Source organism: Pseudorca crassidens, chromosome 2, assembly GCF_039906515.1.
Source record: "Pseudorca crassidens isolate mPseCra1 chromosome 2, mPseCra1.hap1, whole genome shotgun sequence".
NCBI lineage: Eukaryota > Metazoa > Chordata > Mammalia > Artiodactyla > Delphinidae > Pseudorca > Pseudorca crassidens.
The window spans coordinates 151,358,561-151,383,315 of record NC_090297.1 but is presented as its reverse complement, the minus strand read 5'-3'; the positions used below and the strand labels follow the sequence as shown (position 1 = coordinate 151,383,315).

The following is a 24,755-nucleotide window of genomic DNA, read 5'->3' as shown; positions in this document are numbered from 1 at the left end:
AGGGGTGGACAAGATCAGAGCCAGGGCTCCTGGATTCTGTCCTCCAGTCCTTAGGCTTTGTTGTCCTTTTCTTTGATCTGCAGGGGGAGTGACTGGGAGTCTTCAAGGAAGGGGCAAGAGATTGAGCCTTGGAAGCATCCAGTATAACTCGCAGAAGGTGTGTGTGTGTGTGGAGGAGAGGGGATGGCTGAAGTTGTCATCTTCAGAGTCCTTCTGAGCCCAGAGAGATGTGGAGTAGATTCTCCAACCTTCCTCACATCCCTCCTCACTGAGTGAATGGGAAATAAAGCGACAGTTTTCAGACATCCCTCGGAGCAGTGTGGGTAGAGGGTGGTAGAAACAAATGCGGCTTCTAGATTCCAGGGTGCGCTCCCAGGACTTGGCAAGTTGAAAGGCAGTGGACCCTGACCCCACACCCAGACAGGCTGGGGAAGTGGGGTGGTCACCTGGGGTCTGCTTAGGCTCTCCTGGGATAGGGGACAGCTTTGGCTTTTGCCAACTTCCCTACCTGGAGGCAGGGGCTTTCCCTTCCCCTGTAGCCTAGCCAAACTGCCAGGAGCTGGTGGGTTTAAGAAGCCTGGGTCTGAGCACCTCAGTCCTGACCATATGTGATCTGGCCTCAGCCAATTCTCCTGGCTTTTGCCATCCTACTGACTCACTGTGACCAACCTTTCAGGTCATATTTACCCAACACCCCCCGCTCCTGTCTCCCAGACAACTCTCAGTTGTTCTTCAAGACTCAACCTAAGGTCAGTCGCTTCCTACAGAAAGCTGCTTCTAACCCTCCCCACCCCTGGATGGCTAAGGGGCCTGCCTTGTGCTCTCACAGTACCCCATGCTTTCTTCTGTCACAGCCCTGATCACATCATGTGGAAATGTCTCCCCAACTGGGGACCTGTCTCGCTCATCATCACGCTTGTAGCCCAGGACAGGTGCCCAGTGAGGGTTGATCGTATAAATCAATCTCTGTGGTCCCAGGGCTCCTTCCTCCAGGAGGTTGGGTCCCTACCCCCACTCCAGTCTAGAATCCAAGCCCCTGCTCTTCCTTCCTCCTGGGTATGGACAATCGATCCTGGTTCTCTAGAAGAACCCATGGCCAAGATGCTTCGCCCTAGACGAAAGTCCAGCCTTGGCCTAGAACCGAGAAGGGCGAACCAAAGGGGGCCCCTGGGCCTGGTCTGACTCCTGAGTGGAGGTCTGACTGGGTAGTTTTCCAGCTGCAGACATCAGTGGAGTGCACAGTTATTGAATGCCTGCTATTTGCCAGGACCTTTCAAAGACTGTGTCTTATTTCATTTAACCCTCATAAAGAGTCTACAAGATAAGCATTAATACCTCCAGTTTGCAGACGAAGAAACTGAGGTTTGGAAGAGGTTAAAGAATTCGGCTCAAGCCATACAGCTGGTAAATGTCGGGAGACACGAATTCAGAGGTTGTGCCATTTACACTGTACTTCTCTGCCCCCAGATCTGGCCCGAACCTACCCTGGATACCCTGAGCTGTACTGGCTGCCGAAGCAGCAGGCTGGGTGCCCATTCTTGTCCCCTGAGGAGATGACTCCTTATCAGGGAGCTGCAGGAAGCTGGGAGCTGTCTTCCACCACCCTCCAGGCAAGTGCCTCTCAGCTGGCCAGCGGGGCTCTTTGCCCACCTCATCCCACTTGCAGGATGCTGGGGCCGGGGAGGGGAGCAGTTGGAGGCTTCCCTCGAGCAAGGGAGCGGCACGCCTCTTTACATTCGACTACTTCCCACCTTCCTCTGCAGCTATTTCTGAAGGTGGGAAAAACAACATGACTTAAAATGCACAGAGGTTTTGAGTGGGGGTGTTGTGTACACTGACACATAAAACTCAGGGCAAACACACGTGCACACCCGCATCCACGTGCAGAGGGGAGCCTGGAGTACTCAGCCACCCGGGCCGGTGAGCGGTGGTCAGGAAGAGTGGGGGGGATTCTGCCGTGCGCTATGTGAGTGGAGAGGCAGCAGGGACAGGCTGAGTCCTGGGATGACCCTGTCACGGAACTAGGGCTGTGGTCCTGCCACACGTACACACCAGAGGCTCCTGCCTCCTGCCCAGGCCTCACCCAAGAAAGTAGAACCCACCAGCAAAGAGATCTCACTGTTACTTACCACTTCCTACCAGAGCACCCTGGGAAAGGTTCACTGGTCTGAGCATCTGTTCCTTATGTGTAAAATGAACTTGTCATTAGGATTAAAGGGACTGGGTGTGGTGCACACAGAGAGCCCAGCAAGGCTTAGTTCTCTTTCATCTCCCAGGGTTGGGAAGCTCCCCAGCTATAGGACTTCTTAGTGGGGGATAGAAGTTGGATCCCAGGACTCAACAAGCCCCTATTAAGCTTGCCCACTCTGGGCCCAGGGTCGCCCCCAGGTGGGATGGGGAGCTGTGAGCGGGACTAGATAAAACGTCACGCCTTTAAGAGTGCCACTCTGGCAGGACCAAAAATGTAAAATGATTAGGAGAGCCCAAGACAGTTCGTTAAGGGGAGAGGAGGCTGCAGTGGGTGGAGAGGGCCTTCAGACCTTGCCCGAGCCCCAGGTTCCTCCTCCAACATCTCTGTCCTGGCACCTTTGTCCTACCGATGCTCAACTGTATGGATGGGATAGAGAAGCCATTTAAAAGTTCATTAAAAACGTCCAGAGATTCGCCTTTCCCTCCACTCCAGGCTCACCCTCCTCCTCGCCCCTGTGGCTGGGCTGGGGGGCGGGTGGTGAGCCAGAGCTCCAGCCGCTCAGCCAGGAGCCTCGGGCTGGGGCTCGGCGACCAGCGGCCCAGAGACGGGCAGCGGCTGGATGACTCATGTTCGTACACACCTCTGGTCCCAAGGCTTGGCAAAGGCCCAGACAAGTCCTCCCCGTCACTGCTGAGCACACAGCCCCTTCCAAGATAGAACTCAGAGCTGCCCACTCACCTGCCATCACCACTTAAGGCTGTCTTGCACATGGCCCACTCATGCAGGCTTGATTAGCAATTTCTGCTGGGAGCCGGAGCTGCAGAGAAAGCTAATTGTCTTTTATCTATAATCTCCCGGGGTGAGCAGGAGTTCAGACTATCACGCGTGCGTTTTCCCCAACTGGATTTCAAGCTCTTTGCCGTAGGGGCTATGTCTTGCATGCTTTTTGTGTTCCCGGTGAGCCAAGTGTAGGATTGAGCATGCAGAGGGTACTGGTGAGTGGATACAAATTGTGAAGTGTGTAACTCTCCCATCAACCCTGTGTGCAGACAGAGAGGGATTGTTTAGTCTCATTTTACAGGGGAAGCAACTGAAGCAAGGAGAGGTTAATTGACACATCAGAGCTTGCACAGCTTCTGACGTGGTGGGGTCAGAATTCAAACCCAGGTCTTTGACTCTGTAACCTGCCCCACCAGCCCAGCCAAGGTTCACTGCCTGGCAGCTCAACGCCCGCCTTAACAGGAGCAGAGTGCAGGGCTGGTGGCCCAGAATGCCTGCTTCAGGTGCCAGTCTTTTCAGAGACGAATGGGTCCCCTGCTCCTCCCCAACGCTCCCTGAGGGGGCCCCTCAGACACCATTCCTTCATTTCTGGCTAGAGTGACTTCCTTGGGGGACACATGGGGAAGACCCTGTTCCTCTGAGTGTGTGGCTGGGCCTGGAAGCACAGGGACAGACAGAGCCAGCAGGCTGCGCAGAGACCTCAGCCTGCCTTCGGATTGGGGGCTGGGTGCTCCTCTTTGTTCAGGGACAGCTGGAGACATGACCGTCAGTGACAGGGGAAGCAGGGTTGCCCGCTCAAGGAGCAAAGTTTCTCTTGGAAGGGCTGGCTCTGCAAGCCCCAGCGGACCCACCTCCTCCCGGCAGCGGCTCTGGATTTAGCAGAAAGTATGGAATTGATCCCGTACACTCCCCATTAAACTCCAACCCTTGGCAAAGCCCTAAATGAAGAATTTTGGAGAAGCTGACGTCAGCAGCCAGAGCTGCTCTTCTCCCTTTCCTCCATCTCTGGCCCTGCCCCCAGTACAGTCCCGGGCTCCTGCCAGCACTGACAGCATTGCTCCTCCAGGGGGCTGCTGGATGCCAAGCCTCTCCTCCCCCAACTCCTCTCCCCTCCCCACAGCCTCTGCCCAGCCCCCCCCTGAGCTGGGAGCCCTCCGGAGGGAGGAACAGCCAGTGGCAGTGATCAATTGCCTGGCCTTCGCTGCTGCTTCAGTGCCAGGTCTCCCTGAGCTGCGGAGACAGAAGGGCAGCATAATTGAGTGTAGCACTGATAAACTCCGGCCTCCTCACCAGCAGATAAGCGCTGGGTTGGGGGATGCAGAGGTGGGGGAGGCCATCCCTCCATCTGTACACCTGGCCTCCGCTCCTCCCGAGAGGTGAGCATGGCCCCTCACTCCCACCTCTCATTTAATCACAGACAGCCAGGACCTCAGAGCTGGAGGAGACCTCGGCATTTATCTAGTCTTCCAGAGTCTGAATTCCATAAATAACTTATGCAAAGCAGGAGTGGTGGAGTGGAAGGAGCCTGGGCTCTGTGATCAGAGTTTGAGTCTGGCTCTGCCGCTCACTGTGGGTGACCTTGGACAAAGTTAGACGACCCGAGCTGGGAAGTGAGGATGAGACCCTCTCACAGAACTGCTGTGAGGAGCCAGGATGCAAGGCCTATGACGTGCCTCTTAGTTGCCTTCGTTGCCCCCTTCACCATTGCCTCTCCTCCCACCTTAGCCCCTACTTCTCGTCTCTCACCTTTCGTCCTAAACAACTTCTTTCTATTATGGTGTAACGTACGTCCAGGAGAGTACATAAATGGCGCGAATCCCAAGTGCACAGCTTGATGAACTTCTACCTTAGTAGATACCAGTACAACCACCACCCACAGCAAGATATAAGCATTTCCAGCCCTCCCGAGGTTCCTGTGCGGCCCTTCCCAGTCAATGTCCAGCCCCCACCTGGAGTTAACCATTGTCCTGACTTCTATCATCATCCATCAGTTTCATCTTTTAAGCCCAGAATTCCCCTTCCTTCTCCATCGCAACTTGGAACCAGGGTCTTTGGAAACAGCTGACTCTGGCTTTAGGGAACGCCAGAACCTCAGACCTGAAATTCACTTAATTCATCCTCCTGCTTCATAGTGGCTATAGCTTCTCAGGGTCTCACACTTAATCAGCGATCTCCAGGAAGGGAGACTGATTCCTCTTTCTTGTTTTACAACTCCCGTATCTAGAAATTGCTCTATGCCCTAGGGTCCCCTCTCCGGTTGGAATCCTATGACTTGGGCCTGTGAGTGTCATGCTGCCTTGAGACAAGAAGATGGCAGGATAACCTCCTGGCAGCCCTTCCCCAAAGCCCTGCTGGGTCTTGGCCACCTCCTGGGGCAGCATTGCTGGGCCCTTTTTGTTGCCAGACCCCTAGGTATTTTGATTACAGAATCTGGGGCACCAGGCAGAGGACAAATTGGGGAGTGACCAGGAAGGAGAGACCCAGACTCACTTGTAACTGCCCCAGACCTCTCCACTCGCCCATTTCAGAGGCTCCTTGCACTCAACTTGTCCCAAGCCCAACATCTCCCACCAAACCTGCTCAGGAGGCACTGCCATCCACCAGTCTCCAAGACTGGAAATCTCCACCATGGTGACACGTCCCTCCCACCTCACACACACCCACCACAGTGCTCATGCTAACGTTCCCTTTTCATTTCTTGTCTTGACTCTCACAGCAGCCTCCTCACCTTTGAGTGACCCTCTCATTCCCAGGCACCTCATGCTCCTCCTAGACTAGACTTGCTATTTCCTTCTCCTCCGCGGGCCTCTCACTCAACCAGCAAAACCTCTCCCTAACTTCAACTATCAAACTCCTCTTCAGCCGTAAAAACCCATCCCAAATGCCACCTCCTCTGTGACAGGTTCCCAGAGGCCCTCCTAGAAGGGTGGTTACACCCACCGCAGTCCCGGAGACTCTGAACAGACCTCCACGGTAACAGCACCTTCCTTATCGTCATTCTGAGAGCCTGTGTTCTCAACCAGGCTGTCAGCTCCTGGAGGAAAGGATGGTTTGTTATTTATTTTTGTCTTCTCAGAGCCTAGTGCAGTGCAGAATTTCCTGGTAAGGGTGGGAGGTGTTCTACAGCCATGAATTATGAATCGCAACCCATTAGTGGGTCATGAAAACAGTTTAAAGTGGATAAAAATGTACATTAAAAAAATGAAATAGAAAATAGAGTGCATTGTATGTAGCTAGACTAAGAGTTGTTTTGAGAAATTTTTCCCCTCTGTTTTACACACACATACACACACACACACACCTGTGTACAGATGGATGTGATGCAAAATCATGCATTTTTGCCCTTGAGTCGCAGCTATAAAAGCTTGAAAATGATGAGTCTGCAGAGCCTCTCTGAGTGAGGTGAGTCCCTTCAACTCTAGTTGAGGCCACTGGAAGGATGACATAAATCAAAGTGTCAGAGGAAGGATACGACGCCCCCGAGTGCCTTCTGTGTGCAGGATTTCTATTTGCTGGCCACTTTAGAGATACCTCATCCTATCCTCCCAACAACCCTGTAAGTAGGTACTTTTTAGAAGAGAAGCCTCACGCTCAGTGCAGACAAGGGATCAGACCCAGGTCCCACAGCTAGAATGTGCAAGAGCCTGAGTGTGAACCCAGCTGTGTCTCACACACCAGCCCTTTCTAGTTCCATGATTCTGGTGCCAGAAGCTGAATTCCAAGAGTGGAGGATACTGGGGAGACGGGAGGAGAGAAGGGAGGAAAATGAGAGGGCATCTCCTGGTGAAAGGATGAGGTTTCTCTTGTCTACCCTTGCCCTCCCCTCCCCTCTGCAATGAGAAGAGTCAGTTCCAGTAAAAACCCTTTCCCGGCCCGGGAGGGAAGGGACTTGTTCCCAGGAAGAAATGTCTACATTCCCAGGCCTCTGGACTGGCCCTGGACAGAGGGCGTTGCAATTCTGCTGCCTGGAAGGGAGCCTGCCTCGTTATTTCTTAAGTAGGAGTGGAAGGCGCCAGTAGGTAGCTCACAGTCATTTTTTGTCTGGTTGCACTGCACCAAAGAGGCTTCAGGGGAGTGGAGCCAGCTTTGCAGGGGCCTGGAGAGCAGTGCCAGGCTGAGCTCCACCGCCGCGCGTCGCCAGCCTTCTGCTGACTTATCTGCCCATCCTCCGGAAACCTTCTCTGACCCCTCCATGCCTCTCCTGGGCTCCTCTGGGGCCTCAGCGTCCCTCCATCATACACTGGCTGTTTACTTGTCTGTCTGTCTCTCCCTCCACACTGTGAGGCCCTCAGGGGAAGAACTGTGCTCCAAGTGGCCAGTTCCTCCAACAGTCTGGCGCATGGTAGGAGCTCAGAAGATACCTGCGGAAGGAGAGAGAGAAAGGCAAGCTAGGGCAGGGCCCGAGAACAGAAGGGGGCTGGTTGCTTCAGAGCTCCTGAAGAGCAGGTGGACCTGAGTCTGGCCTCGTGAAGGAGGTCCAGAGCGCACCTCCTACAGGCACACGCCCGGGCTCCCCTGCCCTGGCTCTGGCCACTGCATGGCCACTGTAGCCCTTCCCTTGATTGGGAAGGCACTTCTGACTTAACTTTCTGCCTCTGGATTCCACCCTAAGACGAACCTCCCCCTCTGGACTCCCTCAGGCGCCCCCTCTGGAAATCCTGCGGACACTCTGAGATCTTAGGTTAGCGGTTCAAAGGAGGGCTTTGGAGTCGAATCCTGGTGCTGGCTGTATGACCTCGAGCATCCTTACTCAGATTCCTCCTCTCTAATGCAGGGAGAGAGCCTACCTCATGGGGGGAAATCTGCAAGGATGATGCCTGCTAAGTGCCTGGCGCTCACCGGAGCGCTCTTCCCTTTTCATCTACCTCGGTTGGTCTGAGGCACAGTCCCTGGCTTCCAGGCCACCTGTGTACCAGGCCCGCACCAGACGGCCTGTCCATGGTCATGTGGCCTGTAACGCAGGCAGCCTCTCCTAAGAACCCTTCCATCTCAGTCTGACACTCCTTCCTGACGGAGCTGCCCTCTCCTGGGTCAACTTTAAGCACTCCCCGGGGCCTCCAACCAGGGTCCAGTTCTAGTCTTTAGGACTCGAGAAGGCTCTAGAACTCAGTTCATTTACAGATCACCAATGTCTGACACACTCTCACCCAACAGCTCACTCTTCCTGCCTTAGGTGAGCAGCTCCTCTGTTTGCCCAGGTGCTCCTTGGAAGGGTCGAGAGGGCCCCTCCTAGCAGAGCGCTAAATGTCCCAGCTTGACCGCAGCCTGCGGACATTCCACACTGGCCGCAGGCGCAAGCCAGGGGGGCAGCCAAGCCCAGCTACTGACCTCGAGCCTCTCCCACCTCTCTCCCTATAATTTTCCCTGCCCTTCCTAGAATTAGCCGGGGGTGCTGGGCAGACCCTGCAGCATTCTTGAAAGGCTGCCCTCCTGCAGCCCTTCAGACACAGTGGATCCCTGGGAGTTAGGTGCAGCGGAAGGAGAGGGAAGGCTTCAGATAGATGCAAGCAACGCTCTTTCCTGCCCCCGTGCCTTTGCACATGCAGGGGCCTCGCCCACAAGTCCGTGTCACCGCTTGTGTATTCCCATCTCTGAAGTCTCAGTTCACACCGTCCCCCTCTGAAGTCTTCCCTGACCACCGCCCACGCTCCATTAATCAATCCCTTTCTCCTTCTCCCATCCTTGAAGAACCCATATCCACTGTGATGCTCAACTCCTCTCTCAGATTGTGAGCCCCTCGAGGGCAACTCTGTGACTCATCAGCCCAGAACTAATAGTGAGAGGAGCACCAAGGCATGGCGAGAGTGGGAGGAATGCCTGGGGAGAGGGTTTGGGGCCCGGGTGGCTGAGGAGAAAGAGGCAGAGCAAATGGGGAACAGACCAGTTAAACGAGGAGAAAGGCCAAAGCTCTTCTAACGGAAAAAGAAAATGAAATCAGAATGAAAATTGATGAGGCGGAGAGAAAAGGAGACTCGTTTCATCAGCAGGTTTGCCAGATGAAGCCCCGGGATAAATCACGAGGCGGAAGGAGCCTTGGTCTCGGTGTGGCTCACTGCCTTCTCCTTCTGTCAGCTGTCTCGGGCAGGCCTGAGAGATAAATGGCTACAGCTGAGGCCCCGCAGTGGGTTTTTTTCCATCCGCAACCGCAGTAAGAATGGCCCGTCAGTCCTCATCGCCTCCTCCAGGCCTGCGCTGCCCACGCCTTCACGCGCTCCCCTCCCGTGGCCCTCCTCTTCCCCTGCTCCCCTCCTCAGTCCCGCTGGCCTCTCCCGCAGCAGCCCCCCCATCACCCCTCCCCAGCTCGGGGTCAGGCCTGTGGAGAGCATTTGTCAGAAGCCCTGTCCGACCTTCTGTGCCCCTATCCAGCTTCTCTGAAGTCAGGGTGGGAAGGATAGGTCAGGGCATGAGAACTGGTGGTGGAGGACATGGGACAGGACAGGGCTGGGTTCTAGTTCCGGCCTGAGACAGACCTTGGAGTGTGTCCTCTTACTTCTCTAGCCCTTGGGCTCCCCATCTGTGAAATGAGGAGATGGGGCTAGAGCAGTGGTTCTAAAGTTGAGGTCCCTGGACCAGCAGTATCAGCTCACTTGGAATCTTGTTAGACATGCAGATTCTCAAGCCCACCCCAGACCTCCAGAATCAGAAACTCAGAGGGTGGGGCCTAGTTACCTGTGTTTGAGGAAACCATCCAGGTGAATCTGATGTATGCGCATGGAGAATCACTGGGCTAGATTACCTCCAAGGACCCTCCAGATGAGATTAGAATTCTGTAAACGAGAACAGTGCCGGCTAGGAACGCTCAATTAAAACTACGTGGGGACCTCCCAGGTGGACTACGTGGGGACTTCCCAGGTGGCGCAGTGATTAAGAATCCGCCTGCCGGGGCTTCCCTGGTGGCGCAGTGGTTGAGAGTCTGCCTGCCGATGCAGGGGACGCGGGTTCATGCCCCGGTCTGGGAAGATCCCACATGCCGCGGAGCGGCTGGGCCCGTGAGCCATGGCTGCTGAGCCTGCGCGTCTGGAGCCTGTGGTCCGCAACGGGGGAGGCCACAACAGTGAGAGGCCCACGTACCGCAAAAAAAAAAAAAAAAAAAGAATCCGCCTGCCAATGCAGGGGACACGGGTTCGAGCCCCGGTCTGGGAAGATCCCACATGCCGCAGAGCAACAAAGCCCGTGTGCCACAACTACTGAGCCTGCACTCTAGAGCCCACGAGCCACAACTACTGAGCCTGCATGCCACAACTACTGAGCCTGCGCACTAGAGCCCGGGAGCCACAACTACTGAAGCCCGTGTGCCACAACTACTGAGCCCATGAGCCTAGAGCCCGTGCTCTGCAACAAGGGAAGCCACTGCAATGAGAAGCCCGACCACCGCAACTAGAGAAAGCCTGCATGCAGCAACAAAGACCCAATGTAGCCAAAAATAAATAAATAAAAAGCTATTAAAAATACACAAAACCTATGTGTATGATGAACTCCTTATCATTATCCTGATAGATAAGAGTTGAGTTTTCCAGACCCCTCTCACCTTCTCTGTCCCAGCCACAAGGAAGCTCTCTACCCAATGAGCATTAATAGAGCCCTGACTGTATGCTGGCGCTGTGAGGGGATAGGGATACAAGGTCATGGGGAGGGCAGGCGGGAGTCACAAATTTAAAAACAAAACAAAACACTCTATTAAAGTATGATAAGAGGTGTCACAGAAGCACTTACCAAGAGCAACAGGGGCATAGTCTGGAGGAGAGAACACAATTCTGTGAGGAAATTTCTAGAAGTCATTGAATTATACACTAAAAATGGGTAGATTTGTTGGTATGCAATGTACTTCAATAAGGTTGTTTTTAACAAAACCTCCCAGGGAAGTGTTGCCTAGGTCAGCAGATGCACAGATGGTAGAAGACCATTCTATACATACTGGGGACACCAGGAGCAAAGGTGCTGGGATAAAAATGATGAAGTGAACTCTAAGAACTGAGTGGTCCCCCTTCGTTTCCAAGAGTGTAGGTGAGGTGGAGAGGCTGGAGCCAGAACAGTCTGGACATGATACTGGAGGCAGAGGGCAGCCCAGAGGGCATCTAAGGCAGCGACTACTATAGCCATCAATACTATCTATTATGACTGGCTGCACCACCTTGCGATCTAAATTCTTCCATCTCCACGATCCTGAGTGATAGTCACAATAGCCTTGCAAGGTCATAGATGCCATTATCCCCATTTTAATGGAAAAGATATTAAGTGACCTGCCCAAGATCATACCGCAAACGAGTAACGGAGCCAGGGCTAAAAGACAGTATGCTTCCAAGTCCAGACTTACTTTCTCAGTGGGACGGCAATGTTAATAATGGTAGCCATTGACCAAGGACTGCCTATGAGCCAGGCTTTGGGCTGGGCTCTGAAATGAGTGGTTGCCCTCAATGCTCAAAACCACAGTAAGATGTGGGGATTACTAGCCCCATTTCACAGATGTGGAGGATAGGTAGGTACCTTGCACAAGAACACCCAGCTGGTAGAGCCGGGAAGCAGACAAGGTCTGGCTGGCTGCCAAAGCCCGTGCTCTATGCTCCGACCCTACATCACCCTCCTCCGGCTCCCACTGCCCAGCTCTCTTCAGGCCCAGAATGGAATGGGAGATTTCCAGCTGACTTCTTATTCAAATTCCCTTGAGCCTGGGCCAGCCCAAGAGAAAGAAACTGGCCCCAGGCCTAAGCTGAACAGCCCTTCTTTAAGGGAAGGCCCTTTCCAATCCGGCAGGGGCTTCTTTCCTCCAAGCCCATCAATGCCTTCTGAGCCCCACACACCCGCTGGGGGTCCAGTGCCTTCCAGGGCCCGGGGCCCGGTGGATAGAAGCACTTCCATCTCACGATCAATAACAGGCATAATTCAGTGACTGCAGCAAGTACAAAGGAGTGTAGGTTAAATCAATATTTAGAAGCTTCGAAATGAAACTAATTAAGAGCAAGCCTTAATGATTTTTACTGCCTGGGAATAAAAAGGACAAAAAGCCTGCCCATATTTCATGAGTCCACCTTAGTAGCTTGTAATCATTTGGCAAGAGCAGAAGATGAAAAGTGCTCCCAGCCAGCCCCACTTTCTGCATTGCAGGAGAGGGCAGTACCTCGTCCTTGGTAGCAGAAGACGATGAATGGGATGGAGCACAGGACGCAAACTGCATTGTGGAAGGCCACTGGCTTAGGTCAGGGATCGTTACGGATTGAATTGTGCCCCCCCCCTCAAAAGATACAGTGAAGTCCCACTCCCAGAACCTGTGAACGTGACCTTAATTTGGAAACAGGGTCTTTGCAGATGTAATCAAGTAAAGATGAGGTTATACTGGGTTAGGGTGGGCCCTAATCCAATGACTGGTGTTCTTATAAGAAGAGGGAAATTTGGACACAGACACAGAGACACAGGAACAATTCAGTGTGGTGATGGAGATCGTGATTGAAATGCTGCAGCTGCGAGCCAGGGAAGCCAGGACCAGAGCCTGGGAGAGGCAAAGAAGGAGTCTCCCCTACGGGTTTCAGAAACACCACGGCCTGGTCCTGCTGCCCTTCTGACACACTGATTTCAGACTTCTAGACGCCGGAACCTGAGACAATTAAGTTTCTGTTATTTAAGCCATCCAGTCCAGTTTGTAGTACTTTGATACGGCAGCCCCAGTAAACTCATGCTGGGATCCTGGATTCTGGTTCCCACTCTACCACTTACTAACTGTGCAAGGTTGGCAAAATGCTTAACCTCCATGAACCTCAGTTTTCGCCTCTGAAAAATGGGGATAAGACTAGTTCCTTCCATCTTTTCTGTCCAGAGATCTGGTTCAGATCTAATGAAAACATGAGTGTGAAATATGCTGTGAGCTGTGAGTGCTACACAAATACCACCTAGGCTCACTGCTGGTGGAAACAATCTGGGAACGACTCAGGAGCTGTCAGATGGGCAGGAAGTTCCTTGCCAGCTCCCAGGGCGTGATCCAATCAGATCACAGGTGTGAGGTGTCTTTGCCTCATTAGAGATATTATATACACGAAGAGTATTTTTATTGTCGTTCTCAACAGAGATTTTATTTGTTGTCCACTTGGCCCTCGCTTTCTCATCTGTAAAATGAAAGGGTTGGACAACATTATTAAGGTATTTTCCAGCATCAATTCCTGGGCTTATTCATATATACATATTAATATATATTTGATATATATACTTAAAGTAGCATATCTTAGCATCCCAACCTCATTCTCATCCCCGTAGCCCAGGGCAATGCAGAGGGGTGCCAGCTAAGTACTGTGGTGAGAGATAGGAGTGCTGGGGTTTTGCATCCCTTTGCCCTCTACTGCCTGGGTTAAGAGAGGAACCAGAGCACTTTCCTCTCTCCTCCCTCAAGCTTACCGGGCATGAAAGGAACAGGAAACCACGCAGGCAGCAAATAAAATCTCTATCGATCACGGGATGGCTGGCATCCCAAGTCCGCCTGGCTCAGAGCTGTTCCTCTTAAATAAACGTTCCTAATGACCCCCTCATACTTAACGCTGGAGCCGTCTCGTTAAAGTGCAACGGAACAGGGTGGCTAAATGTGGGGCTGCTGCCTCTCTGTCGGGGCCTCTTCCAGGGCTCCAGGGCGGATAAGGTTCTCAGGTGGCCTCTCAAAATTGTGGAAGGAGCTGCACCTTGCAGCAGTGGGGTTCTCAAATGTGGGGACCAAGCTAGCTTCCTGCCACATGACAACCAACATTCTTCCCAGATGCGTATCAGTGTGGCGAATGAGCGTCTGTTTGCACGATGCCCTCACAGGAAGGGAAACGTCAACATGGTAACCACCACGATGCTGTCACCTGAGATTCACCAGCACGGTGGTCGCCCCACCTACAGCACACCATCTCTACCAATATCACCGCCCCACTGTCATCGTTGTCCTCAGCTGTGATCACTAGGGGCCCCTCGCTCACTGTCATCACCACACATCACTCTGAACACCCTCCACTAGCATCATTATCCCTCCATCCACTGCTGCCACAATCCTGGTCATCGTAGCACCCTGATCATCATAAGAGAACTTGTTTGGCTTCATCTCTGTGACTCATTCAATATCTGAAACAGATATGGATTTTGCCATTGGGACATATGAGACCTTATAAGGCTAACGTGAGAATGAGTGGATTCACATGTACACAGAGTTCCATCCTAACAGAAGCATAAACATGGACATGTGATGTACACACGGAGAGCACCAGGGGGAAAGGGGAGTGGGGTTGGAAGGATAGGCAGGGGACAGGTCAACCAGAGCTCCACATTCTCCTTAGGAGAAAAAAATTACAATCCTTTGTCTCCTGTCATCTCTGTTTTCCAACTCTGGCTGCACCACAGATTCATATGGGGATCTTTTAAAATATACTGATGCCTACATCCCACTCCAGACCAGTTAAAATCAATCTCTGGGGGTACAATGCAGGCATGGAATTAAAACTCCCCAGGATTTCTTTGTATGTAAATTTTACATCAAAAGAAAAACAAAACTGTAAAATAAAGTTGAACTCCATAGTTGTTAAAGTATTTAGGGAAAAGTGTACTCATGTCTGCAATTTACTTTAAAATGCACCAAAAATAAGATGGATTGATGGATAGATGGAAAGCGATGTGATAAAGCAAGTCTCGTAAAAGGTTAATGGTAGAATCTAGGTAGTGGGTATATTACTGCTCACGGTAAAATTCCTTCAACTTTGCTGTATATTTGAAATTTTTCATAATAAAATATTGGGAAAATATCCAACTGGTGTTACTGTGAAGCTAGGGCTGAGAAACACTGCATCTAAAGGAAAAATCCATAAGCAAGTGATTTTCTCTTTCCTCCACCCTCCACCTTTCTCATCAAACCAATCAGACTCTCATCCAGTGTTACCCACCCTTCTTGGGTTTCATCACACGGAGACAAGTGGATCTGGATGGTGCACCAGGGGCAATGGAGGCAGCTGCGTGCTGTAGGAGCGGGCGGCTAGGGGGACACCTGGCTGCCCAGGCCTCGCAGGGCTGGGCCTGGGACCCACTGCCGTACCAGTTGGCCAGCTGTGCTCTGGTCAAATGGCCCCGAGTCTCCTCTTTCTTAGCAAGGATTAAATCATTTCCCAGGAAAACCAGACCAGAGTCTATTGCAGAGAGAGAGAGAGAGAGAGAGAGAGAGAGAGACAGAGAGAGAGAGAGTGTGTGTGTGTGTGTGTGTGTGTGTGTGTGTTGGATACTGCGGGCAGGGGCCAGGCTCCACGTCTCATCTGTATGCTCCTCCACAGCTGGCTCGTCCTGTCGGGGGAGTGCCATGGCAACACCGTGCTCTTTAAACACAGGAGTTTGTGCTGCCATCGCAAAGCAGCATTAGGCAATTTAATTAAGGAGCTGGCAGCAGACAAACTTTGTGAGTTAAAGGCATTTTATTAAATCCCATTGTATTATGCAGCTCAGTTCCCCCAGGAGCTGCAGAGCTGGGGGAGGACAGAGGAGAATTTGCTGGGGTTTCTTTTCTCTTCTTTGCTTTTTTCTGGCCTCCTTTCTGCTTCATGAATGCATTCACTGAACGTAGGGGGACCCCAACTGTGACTGCCTGCTCCCCCCAGCCCAAGCGTCAGGCCATGGCATAAGGTCTGCTGGCTGCAGTCTGGGCGGTATGATCGCCAGCACTGACCCCGTGGGTGTATCACCATTCACAGGGCACTCTCAGCGCGTTATCTCAGGGCCAGGCCTCCAACTCGAGCTTCAGTGTCCACTCGGCACCAAGCTCAGTGTTTCCCATGCAGGGTCTCACTGAATCCCCCCACACCCTCGGAGTAGGAACTTCCGGCAGCCCCATTCTACAGATAAGGAAAGTGAGGCTTACAGATATTACGAAGCCTGCCCAGGGTCTTGTAAGTAGTATGTAGCAGAGAAGCAAGCCCAGACAGGCTGACTGCAGAGGCCAAGGTTCACAACACTGCTCCCTGTTACCTCTTAAGGCTGGTGATTTTTTCCTGTTTCAACCTTTGGAATGGGTTCCACTCCAGGCGCCCAGCTAGGAAAATAATTCCAGGGTGAAGTCGGGGTGGGACTAGGCCTTCTCCAGGACCCTGACCTCCTAACCCACCACACCTAGAATGTGTGACTGTGCCTCGCGAAAGGTCACACCCAAGCGCGTGTGCTGAGAACATGCTGGCACGTTCAGGGGGTCCAACCTGTCCTCCTGGCCGCCTCAGGGAGAGTGTCTGGCTGGGACCTGAAGTCAAGTCCATCTCCTCTAAGGACCAGAGGTCAGGAAACCAGATGAAAGACCACAGCCTGCTGTGGCTGGATGTGGGGAAGCACTTCCTGGGTGAGAGACAGGTTGAAATAAAAAAGGCCTGTCTTGCCAAGAAACTGCATTTTAGCTCATCTGCCCCAAGAGGGAGCCCACCCAGGCTCCTGCCTCCCGTCTGCGGAAGCGTGTCTGGGGCTCGCATGCCTGCCAAGGATCCCACCCTGAGGCCTCCCTTCCCTGGCAGCCCTCTCAGCACCTGGCTTGTCAGAGTCCCTTCTGTGCGAGCAAGCCTAGGGGAGTCCAGCCCAGCCCCAGCAGTTCTGGGGAGGCCCACTGTCCCCCTGGGATCCAGCTGGCCCCTGGGCCACAGGGCCTCCCTCCTCAGCCTCTTCGGGTGCCCGGAGCTGTAGCAGCAAGGGGCGAAACGCCTTTCACTCTGCAGACGTTCGCCGAGCTCCACCCAGTGCCTGCCCTCCAGACCTGTAGACAGTTCTCTTGGGCTCAGTTTCCTTAATCCTAAACTACGGGCAACGGCATACACCTTGTCCCGCTAAAACAGATGCAAAACAATTAGCTAATTCCATGAAGGGCTTTTTCTCTGCCAGGGACTTGCCACTCATCGCCTCTTTTAATCCTTAGATGAGGGAACTGAGACTAAAAGAAGTTAAGCCTCGGGCCCAAGCTCATACAACCAGGAAGGGGTAAGAACCAGTGTTCTTAACAACCCCATTTTATATATATATAAACTTATACATATGCATGTATATGCATATGTAGGTATATATATGTATATATAATTATTACATAATTATATATAAATAACAGCATTGAGATATAATTCATGTACCATAAATTCAATCACATTATATTTGAAAAATAAATTTAATGGCTGGATTTGCCACCAAGCTTAAGGATGCTTTACTGTTACCCAACAGGAAGCTCCTCTTGGAAGGTGCGTTCAGGACTCAGCAAACGGAGCCAGACGAGTCCAGCCACGGGGCTCCCCAGGAGCCAGCTGTGGGGCTGTGTCTTCTCCCAGCCTCCACCTCTTTTCTTAACGCTCCCCGCGCTTCTCACCCCTCCCCCACTTTGCTCTTCATCCATCACCATCGTCTCCCTGCCCCCACCAGGCCCTGAGGCTTCCTCCTGGCTCCCGGGTCTCCTCTACCCATTCCCACTCCCTCACCCCCACCTGGCAGAGACTGAGCCACAGCTGCAGGTGCTGTCCAGGTGACCTCTTTGAGAAGTCCCCAGAGGGGTGGCCATGTGTGCAGGCAGGCCAGGGAGGACGAGCTGGCAGCAGCGGGAGGATGCCCAAGTCCATACTGCCACCATGTAAATCTCCCAGGGAAACAGCAGCATTCTAATCCCAGCTCCACCGCTTACCAACTATGGGACTATCTCATCGAGCCCGTTTCTTCTCACTTGTAAAATGGGGATAAGAATATCTTCTCTGAATTTTAGTAGGTAAAATTCATTGAATACTTACTCTGTACTGGGCCTTTCACGAAGCTTCATTCTTATCTAACCCACATAACAACCCCCTGATAGTGGTAGTTATATTTACTGAAGAGGAAATGGAGGCTCAGAGAAGTTAAGCAATTTGCCCAGGTCCCACAGCTAGTACGTGTAGGAGCCATGATCCAGGTCCAGCACTGCGTGATGCTGAGCCCTCACTCTTCAGCACACCAACTGCCAGGCTGTGAGGGAGCCTATGGGATGCATGTGTGCAAAAGTGCTTATCAACAGAAATCTCCAGAACAACTAAAGCAGAGGGTCTTTCCCCCAACTCTCAGGGCTCTGCTATATAGCCTGGCCAGTTTTCTTTCACCGAGATAAGAACAAGTGCTCCAGGGGCTACGTACCCTCCCTTCTGCTGGAGCAGCTTGGGCTGCACATGTTTGTGTGCATGTGTCTGTGTGTGTGCATGTGTGCACTTGTGTGTTGGGGAGAGGCGCGGTGCCCGGCCAGGTGACCCAGCTAAGAGGGGAGCAGATCTGGAGGCTGTATTTTGCCACTGCTTGCTCTCCTGGGCTCAAAGCCTGGGCGGTGCCAGCTCGTTTTCAGTCATTTTCCCAGGGAATTAACAGGGGAACATTCTTGTCTGTAATAATGATAAAAATAATAATAATTAACTCAGCTGTAGCTTATATTTCTCCAGTATCTCTCTCCCCAGATCTCAAAACTCTGGGCAAATAGCAAATCTGCTGGCTTTCTAGCCATACCCGAGAGCCTGGGAAGCCTTAGGTACTGGCAGATTTTCTGTCTCCTCCAGCTGGGTGGCAAGTCAGGTGCACAGGAGACTGGTCCCAGAAGCTGCCCTTTGAGTGCCCCTAGCAGAGCTGGGAAACCACCCCAGGTGCTCTGCCTCTCCACCTTCTCACTCCATCACATTCTGGGATCACCCTGTGTCCCGGAGCAGGAGAACTGGTAAGGAAGGGAGCAAGGTGTCAGCTGTCTTTGCCCAACCTTAAGAAGTTCCCCCATCTCTGGGCTCCCACACAGTGGGCACTGCCTTAAGGAGAACGACCCCCTGCTCCTCCAGCCAATGGAACCACGTCCGGCAGGTCTGGCCCCTGCAGAGGATGGCTGATGGCTTTTTCTGATCCCAGCCAGGAGTCATTACGCACCAAATGTCTAGTTTAAACAAGTGATTAGGCAGCTCTATTAAGAGCGCACGTGCTTCCCGCCAGGGAGGGACAGGAACTTCCAGAGGAGGCAGAGGACCTCAGGGCCTTGCAGCAACGGGCTTTCTCCTCCAAAGCATTCTCCAGTGAGCCTAGTGCAAGGAGGAGCTCCCAGGGTTCCGGGAGCCAGCATCCTGGCAGAGTTTTAGACACAGAGCCCACTCCTCAGTGCCTGGGCAGCCCACCTATGCCCTGATAGACATGAAGGACTCTGAGCAATTTAAATACAGAGAAGCCAAAGCTCTCCTGTGGCCTGTGGCTTCAACCTCTCCAAAGACATTCTTGAAAAGCAATTACTGGATCTGAGTTACTGATACATTTCCTTTGCTTCCTCCAGGAGCTGCAGGACAAGGAAAAGGTCAGAAGGGTAAACACAGTCAGCAACTGTGCTCATCGTAAACATATTCCCCCAGCATCTCCAGAGAGAAAAAGCCTACTTAATCTCGAGTCCACAGATGGACTGAAGAGCCTGGAAAATACCTGAAATTGTGTTTGTGTGCACATGTGTGAGCGTGAGCGTATGGGTGCGTTTTTCTGGAGAGAAGGTCCATAGCTTGTATCAGATCCTCAGTGGGGTCTATGACCCCCAAATGCTAAGAAGCACTGCTCTACTGGTTCCTTGGTCAGTTCTAAAGATGATGGCTTGGCCCCTTTCCATAAAGGTCTCTTCGTCCTTCAGAAACAGCAGTAGATTTTGAGGCCTGGATTCTACCTGCTTGAAGAGGGGGGCTAGGACGAGTCTGGGGACACAGCTGAAGCAGAACTGTGACAGGGAGTCTTTTGCCAGGCGGAGCTGTGGCCGCCTCTCATCTAGCTGCAGTGATGATGTGCCTTCCTCGTCACCTCATTTTTCCCGTTGTGACAGCTCCATATCTGCTGTTCTCTGTCACCCCAGTGACAGCCTTCTAATAATGAAGGCAGCATCAATGTCATAAAAATCCCTCCAGAACCCCAGGGGCTAGAAGGAGATCAGGTTCAGGAAGCTGGGAGCCAAATGCTCTACACAGCAGAGTGGAGAGAACAAAGTCTTCAGAATAGGAAAGACTTGAGTTCAAATCCTACTTCTGCTTCTAACTAGCTGTTGTGACCTTGAACAAATTACTTAACCTGAGAGTCAGTTCCTGCATCTGTAAAATGGGAATAACACCTCAAGGGTTATCTTGAGGATTCAATGAGGTAATACTGACAAAGAATCTGGCACAGTGCTGGCACACAGCAGGAGCTCAATAAATGAGTTCTTTTTCACAGCAGGCATGGATAGGGACGTGCACACCTACACCCTCCTGCTGCACTACTGCAATATCAGAGAAAAGGGGCCCCAGGGGAGAAGGGCTTCTTGGTAACACGTGAATGGCAGTCAGAAGCCACGTCTGCCCACACTGACCCGAATCTCCCAATCCTTCATGGGTCGCCAGAAGGCCCCTTCTCCTCTGCACAGTGCTCTTTCCTGACATCCCATAATTGCCATCTAGGTTTTCCATCTGTGTATCGTGCAGCCTCTCCTCTCCATCTCTCTCCTTGTGATGAGGGAGGCCACTGGCTCTCCTTGACCAAAGGGCACACCCCTTGGCTGCGTTAGTAGCAGCCACCCCATCCATCCCCACCCACCTCTCCAGGGCCTCCCCTCCTCTTCTCTTTCCCTGAACTGTATAGCAACTGGCTGTTCTCTTTTGCGCTTGCAAGGCCTTTGAACTTGTTGCTCTGGAATGCCCTTCCACTCTCTGCTTGGGGAGCTCTTAATTATCCTCCCGTGCCAGCTCAACTGTCACCTCGTGGTGACAATCCCTGCCCTCCCCCCTCTTGCTCCTCCAGAACCTACCCTAGTTTAGCAGGAGCCGTGGACTGTCTTCCTCCCTAGCCTGAGTTTCTCCAGAGCAGGGGCTGGGCCTGCTCTAGCCTGGCTTCCCCTTTGCCTCACACAGGGGTTGGCACATGGTTGGTGCTCAACAAATGCCAGTTGGGGTAAAAGAACAAATGGTGTGATGGCCCATGGCTGGCAGTGGGGTTGTCCTCAACGGGAGGCTTCCTGTGAAGGGGGGCAGACCCACCCCATCTGTAAAAGGTGGCCAGCTTGGGTCCTGCTGGAGAAGGCCTAACCCTGTGTCTAGACTAGATGAGTAGCAGGTGACGATGAGGAGGCTGATGTGCTCATCCCGTCTGGATTCTGCACTTGTCTATTTCAAGCCACGGGGTCAGGGCAGAGGGCTTCTGCCAATCACCCCAGAACCTTCTCTACCTTGCACCTGCAGGTGCACCTGCTACTCAAGGGGAGGAGGAGGGGAATTAACCATCGTGAGCACTGGCAGTGTTAGGGCTAGCTCTGTGAGGCTGGCGTCCTCGACTCATTTCACAGATGAGGACACTGAGGCTCAGAGGTGACTCGCTGGCCCAGAGCCAGGCAAGAAGCTGCACAGAGCTGAAACGGGAGCCAGGTTGGTCCAGCTCTAGAACGAGATCTCTTTTCTTCACAAGATACTGTCTTCTGCAGAGATCATAACACAGCACCCAGAGGGATCAGGAATGGAGAAAGGCTCACACTGAAAGATTGTGTGCGTGCGTGTGCGCGTGCGTGATACTTCTTCACCGACCACAAAGACAGAGAGAATGGATGGAGGAAGGTCTGGACAGCCTTTCCTCCCACGTGTCTGGATGCGGGTCAGAGGATTCCACAATGGGGTTCAGGTCCACAAGGCAAGCCTCTGAGCAGGCGTCACAGTCTCCAGGTACCGGTGGGGAACGGCTCTCTCAGCACAGCAATAAACAACTCAGGGGGCTTCAGCCCACCCCTGTTTCTATGCCACCATGTTTGGTTACTTGCACTACCTGGCCAAAGTCTCAACCCCAAAAGCATGAGAAGGAAATGCGGGGAGGGGAGGAAGCCCTCCACCGTGAAAAAAGAGGCGAGTCCAGACACAAGGGTGAAATGAGGGGAAGGAGCCGGGGACAAGCTGCTTGGACTGAACCAGCCCATCTCAGATTTAAGTACCTTTATTTTTGATCAGAAATATGTGATCTGGAAAATCTTGGGACTTCTATGCTTTTTGGGTTTTTGTTTTTTGCATGCGTTACTGTTTCTCTTAAATTTTTAGTGCTCTTTTTCAAAAATCTACTCTTGTTTCCCTTGAAACTGAGAGAAAATCGGGATCGTAAGCACCTGGGTGAGTGTGTGTAGCCGGGGAGCAGCACAGTCTGCTGGGGACTCTGGAGGAGCTGGGGGAGGGCAGGAAGGAGAGAGGGGTAAAGGGAGGCAGGACCAGCAATCACACCCAGGAATGAACAGCGGCTGTGAGGAAGGCTGGCGTTCCTTGCACGGGAACTGTTTCAGGTCCAGGTGAGCTTCACAGGCAACCCCCGCACCTGGATTCAGAGCCAGGGCCCTGCAGCAGCTGAGCAGCTTTTCCGGCTCCTGTACGGGTGCCTGGAGGGGAGCTGGCTTGCCTCCTGTTAGAGTGGGAGAAGGTTCCAGGAAACCTGTGGTGACAGCAAGATTCTTGACTCCAGGTAGCCAAGGAGCAAGAAGGCAAAAAAAGAGGCTGGAAAGTTAAGTGGAAAGGAAGGCCTTGAGGAGCCTGGCGTGGCAGGTTAATAGTTTCCTTCAAGAGAGATTTCATGCCCCATTGGATAAACAAAATACTGCGCAATTGCAAAAGAGCCGTCCCGCAGCGTATTACACACCACCACACTGTTCCGTCATCGCCATCACGGTGACTGATGACTTACCAAAAGCCACACTGACATTTCCAAGTGAGATGCTTTGATAGAAGTGCCATTCAACAGGGCCCAAAAAGCCAGAGAGAACCTGAATGTAAATGAGGAACATTTGTCACCTTTGTCTCAACTATTGAAAGGTTTCTTGTCTGACAACAAGTCCTCCAGGAGAGAGCTATGGAGTGAGAGAGGTGGCCTGGAAGATGGGCAGGTGAGAGGGAAGGGAAAAGTATGATCCTGAAAGAGCCCAGAGGAAGAGGAGGATGGCCCCCTGGGAACAGCAGGAAGTCAGGGGCAGCAGAGGCCAGGGAGATAGTCACCCTGTGACTCAGCAGAAAGGAGCGGCAGCAAGAACACAGGCCTGCACTGTCCAACATGGCAGCCCCATATGTGGCCGCTGAACATCTGAACTGTGGCTAGTCCACACTGAGAAGTTCTGTACATGTAAATGCACACCGGCTTGTACAGATTTAATGTGCAAAAAGAATGCAAAACATCTCATTAATAACTCTGTTACGCTGATTACATTTTGAAATGATAATCTGGGGGGATATGTTGGGTTAAATAATGTTGTTAACTTCACCTGTTTCTTTTTACTTTTTTAATGTGGCTACTCCGTATGTTCAAGTGTGGTTTACATTATATTTCTATTGAGCAGCAAGCACTAGCACAGACTGTGGATCAGAAAGATTAGGTTCAATCCCACCTCCACCACTTACTCAAGGCTCCCCCGTCCCATTCCTGGGAGCCAGGACTGAACACTCTCCTGGCCTCGTCAACTATTAGCTGCATGCGCAGCTTTTCCACGGGCCCTCCATGAGAATCTGGGAGACTATTACCCCTCGGCACCTTGGTTCTCCCAAGGGTAAAATGAAGGGATTAGGGCAGATGGCTTCTGAGTGCTCCCCAAAGCTCTGTGACCCACAGTACGAATCACCCAGCCTCGGCGTGCCTGCTTCCTCACGTGAGTCTTCGTGAGGGGCAAGCAGCAGCAGTGGGCGGAAGGAAGTGCAGGGGTGATGCTCCTGACCTCCTAGGGTGACTCGATGTGCTTGTGCCTTACGGCAGACACCACCGCCCTCCGGGCTGGGATGTGGGCCATGGGGTGCTGCGCCGAAGCCCCCACGCCACCAGGGTGTGGAGCCTGGGGCTGTGCCCAGCCGAGCGAGCCCAAGTAAGGGATTCAAAGTGCTCTGCTCATGCAGTGTGTCTAAAGAAGGTGGGCGAGGCCTTAAAATCTTCACCCAGGAGCATCACGGCATCGCCTAATCCCTGGGGAAGTAAACATCCTTCCTACAGAGCCGGCCCGGGCTCCCAGCTGCTGCCCACAACCAGCCCCTCTCCTCTCCTGAGGCTCCCACCTCCCCAGGCCAGGGCAGGGGTAGGGACGAAGATCAGGATTACCAGAGGGACCAAGGTAGGAAGAGGGTGCTGACAGCAACCTGAAGACCTAGTTAGCCAGTGCTCCAGGCCTCTGACCAAGTCCGACTGGGGGCTGATGGCTTCTCTCTCGGACCCTGAACTTCAAGGCCTTAACAAGCAGGGGACAGACCTCTTCTTGTCACATCCAGATCAAACAACCTTTCACAGAGGGTGGTCCATGGTCCCCTTAAACCAGAATTAGGTTCAGAACAACCATACAGGGTGCTTGTTAATCCTGCAGATTCCTGGAATCCACCCAGACTTCTGGAACTGGATTCTCTGGAGCTGAGACCAGGAACCTGCCTGCTTAACACACTCTGGAGGTGGTCTTTGGTAAGCACTGATGGAGATCCCAGTGAGGGTTAGTGTAATGACTTCGGGAGGGGCAGAACCCTCCCTACCCCCAGCCCGGAGCAGGCTGCATTTCTGTCCACCCCATCAGCAGGCGGGCGGGAGATGTTCAAGCAGAAAGTGAAGGACCAGGTATGCATTGCACGGGGAAGGGAAGGCTGGGCTCAATGCACCCCTCTTCTCGCATCTGAGAACCTATACATCAGTGACGGTTCCCAGGCGCCTGAGGGAAATGGGTCAAGCTGCAGCAGCAGGGGCTGCGGTAGGAATGTCCTGCCATGAGGAGCCAGCCACACTGGAGCATCTGGCTTCTTTTCTTTAGTGACAAGAGACAGGCCTATGGGGATGGGCTCTAAGCGCCCTCCAAGGG

General features: G+C 52.7%; 2 protein-coding genes across 2 annotated transcripts in view; one reads left to right on the top strand and one right to left on the bottom strand.

The window, feature by feature from the left end:
* The window catches only part of MDM4 (MDM4 regulator of p53), a 93,389-nt gene extending 93,162 nt beyond the window's left edge, over positions 1 to 227 (top strand). Inside the window, exon 11 of the mRNA XM_067729303.1 lies at positions 84 to 227. Coding sequence (XP_067585404.1) covers positions 84 to 92 — 9 coding nt within the window. The 3' untranslated portion in view covers positions 93 to 227. The remainder of the gene's footprint in view (positions 1 to 83) is intronic.
* Positions 1 to 24,755, bottom strand: part of LRRN2 (leucine rich repeat neuronal 2) — a 63,260-nt gene that overhangs the window by 3,094 nt on the left and 35,411 nt on the right. The gene's annotated exons all lie outside the window — the stretch shown is intronic.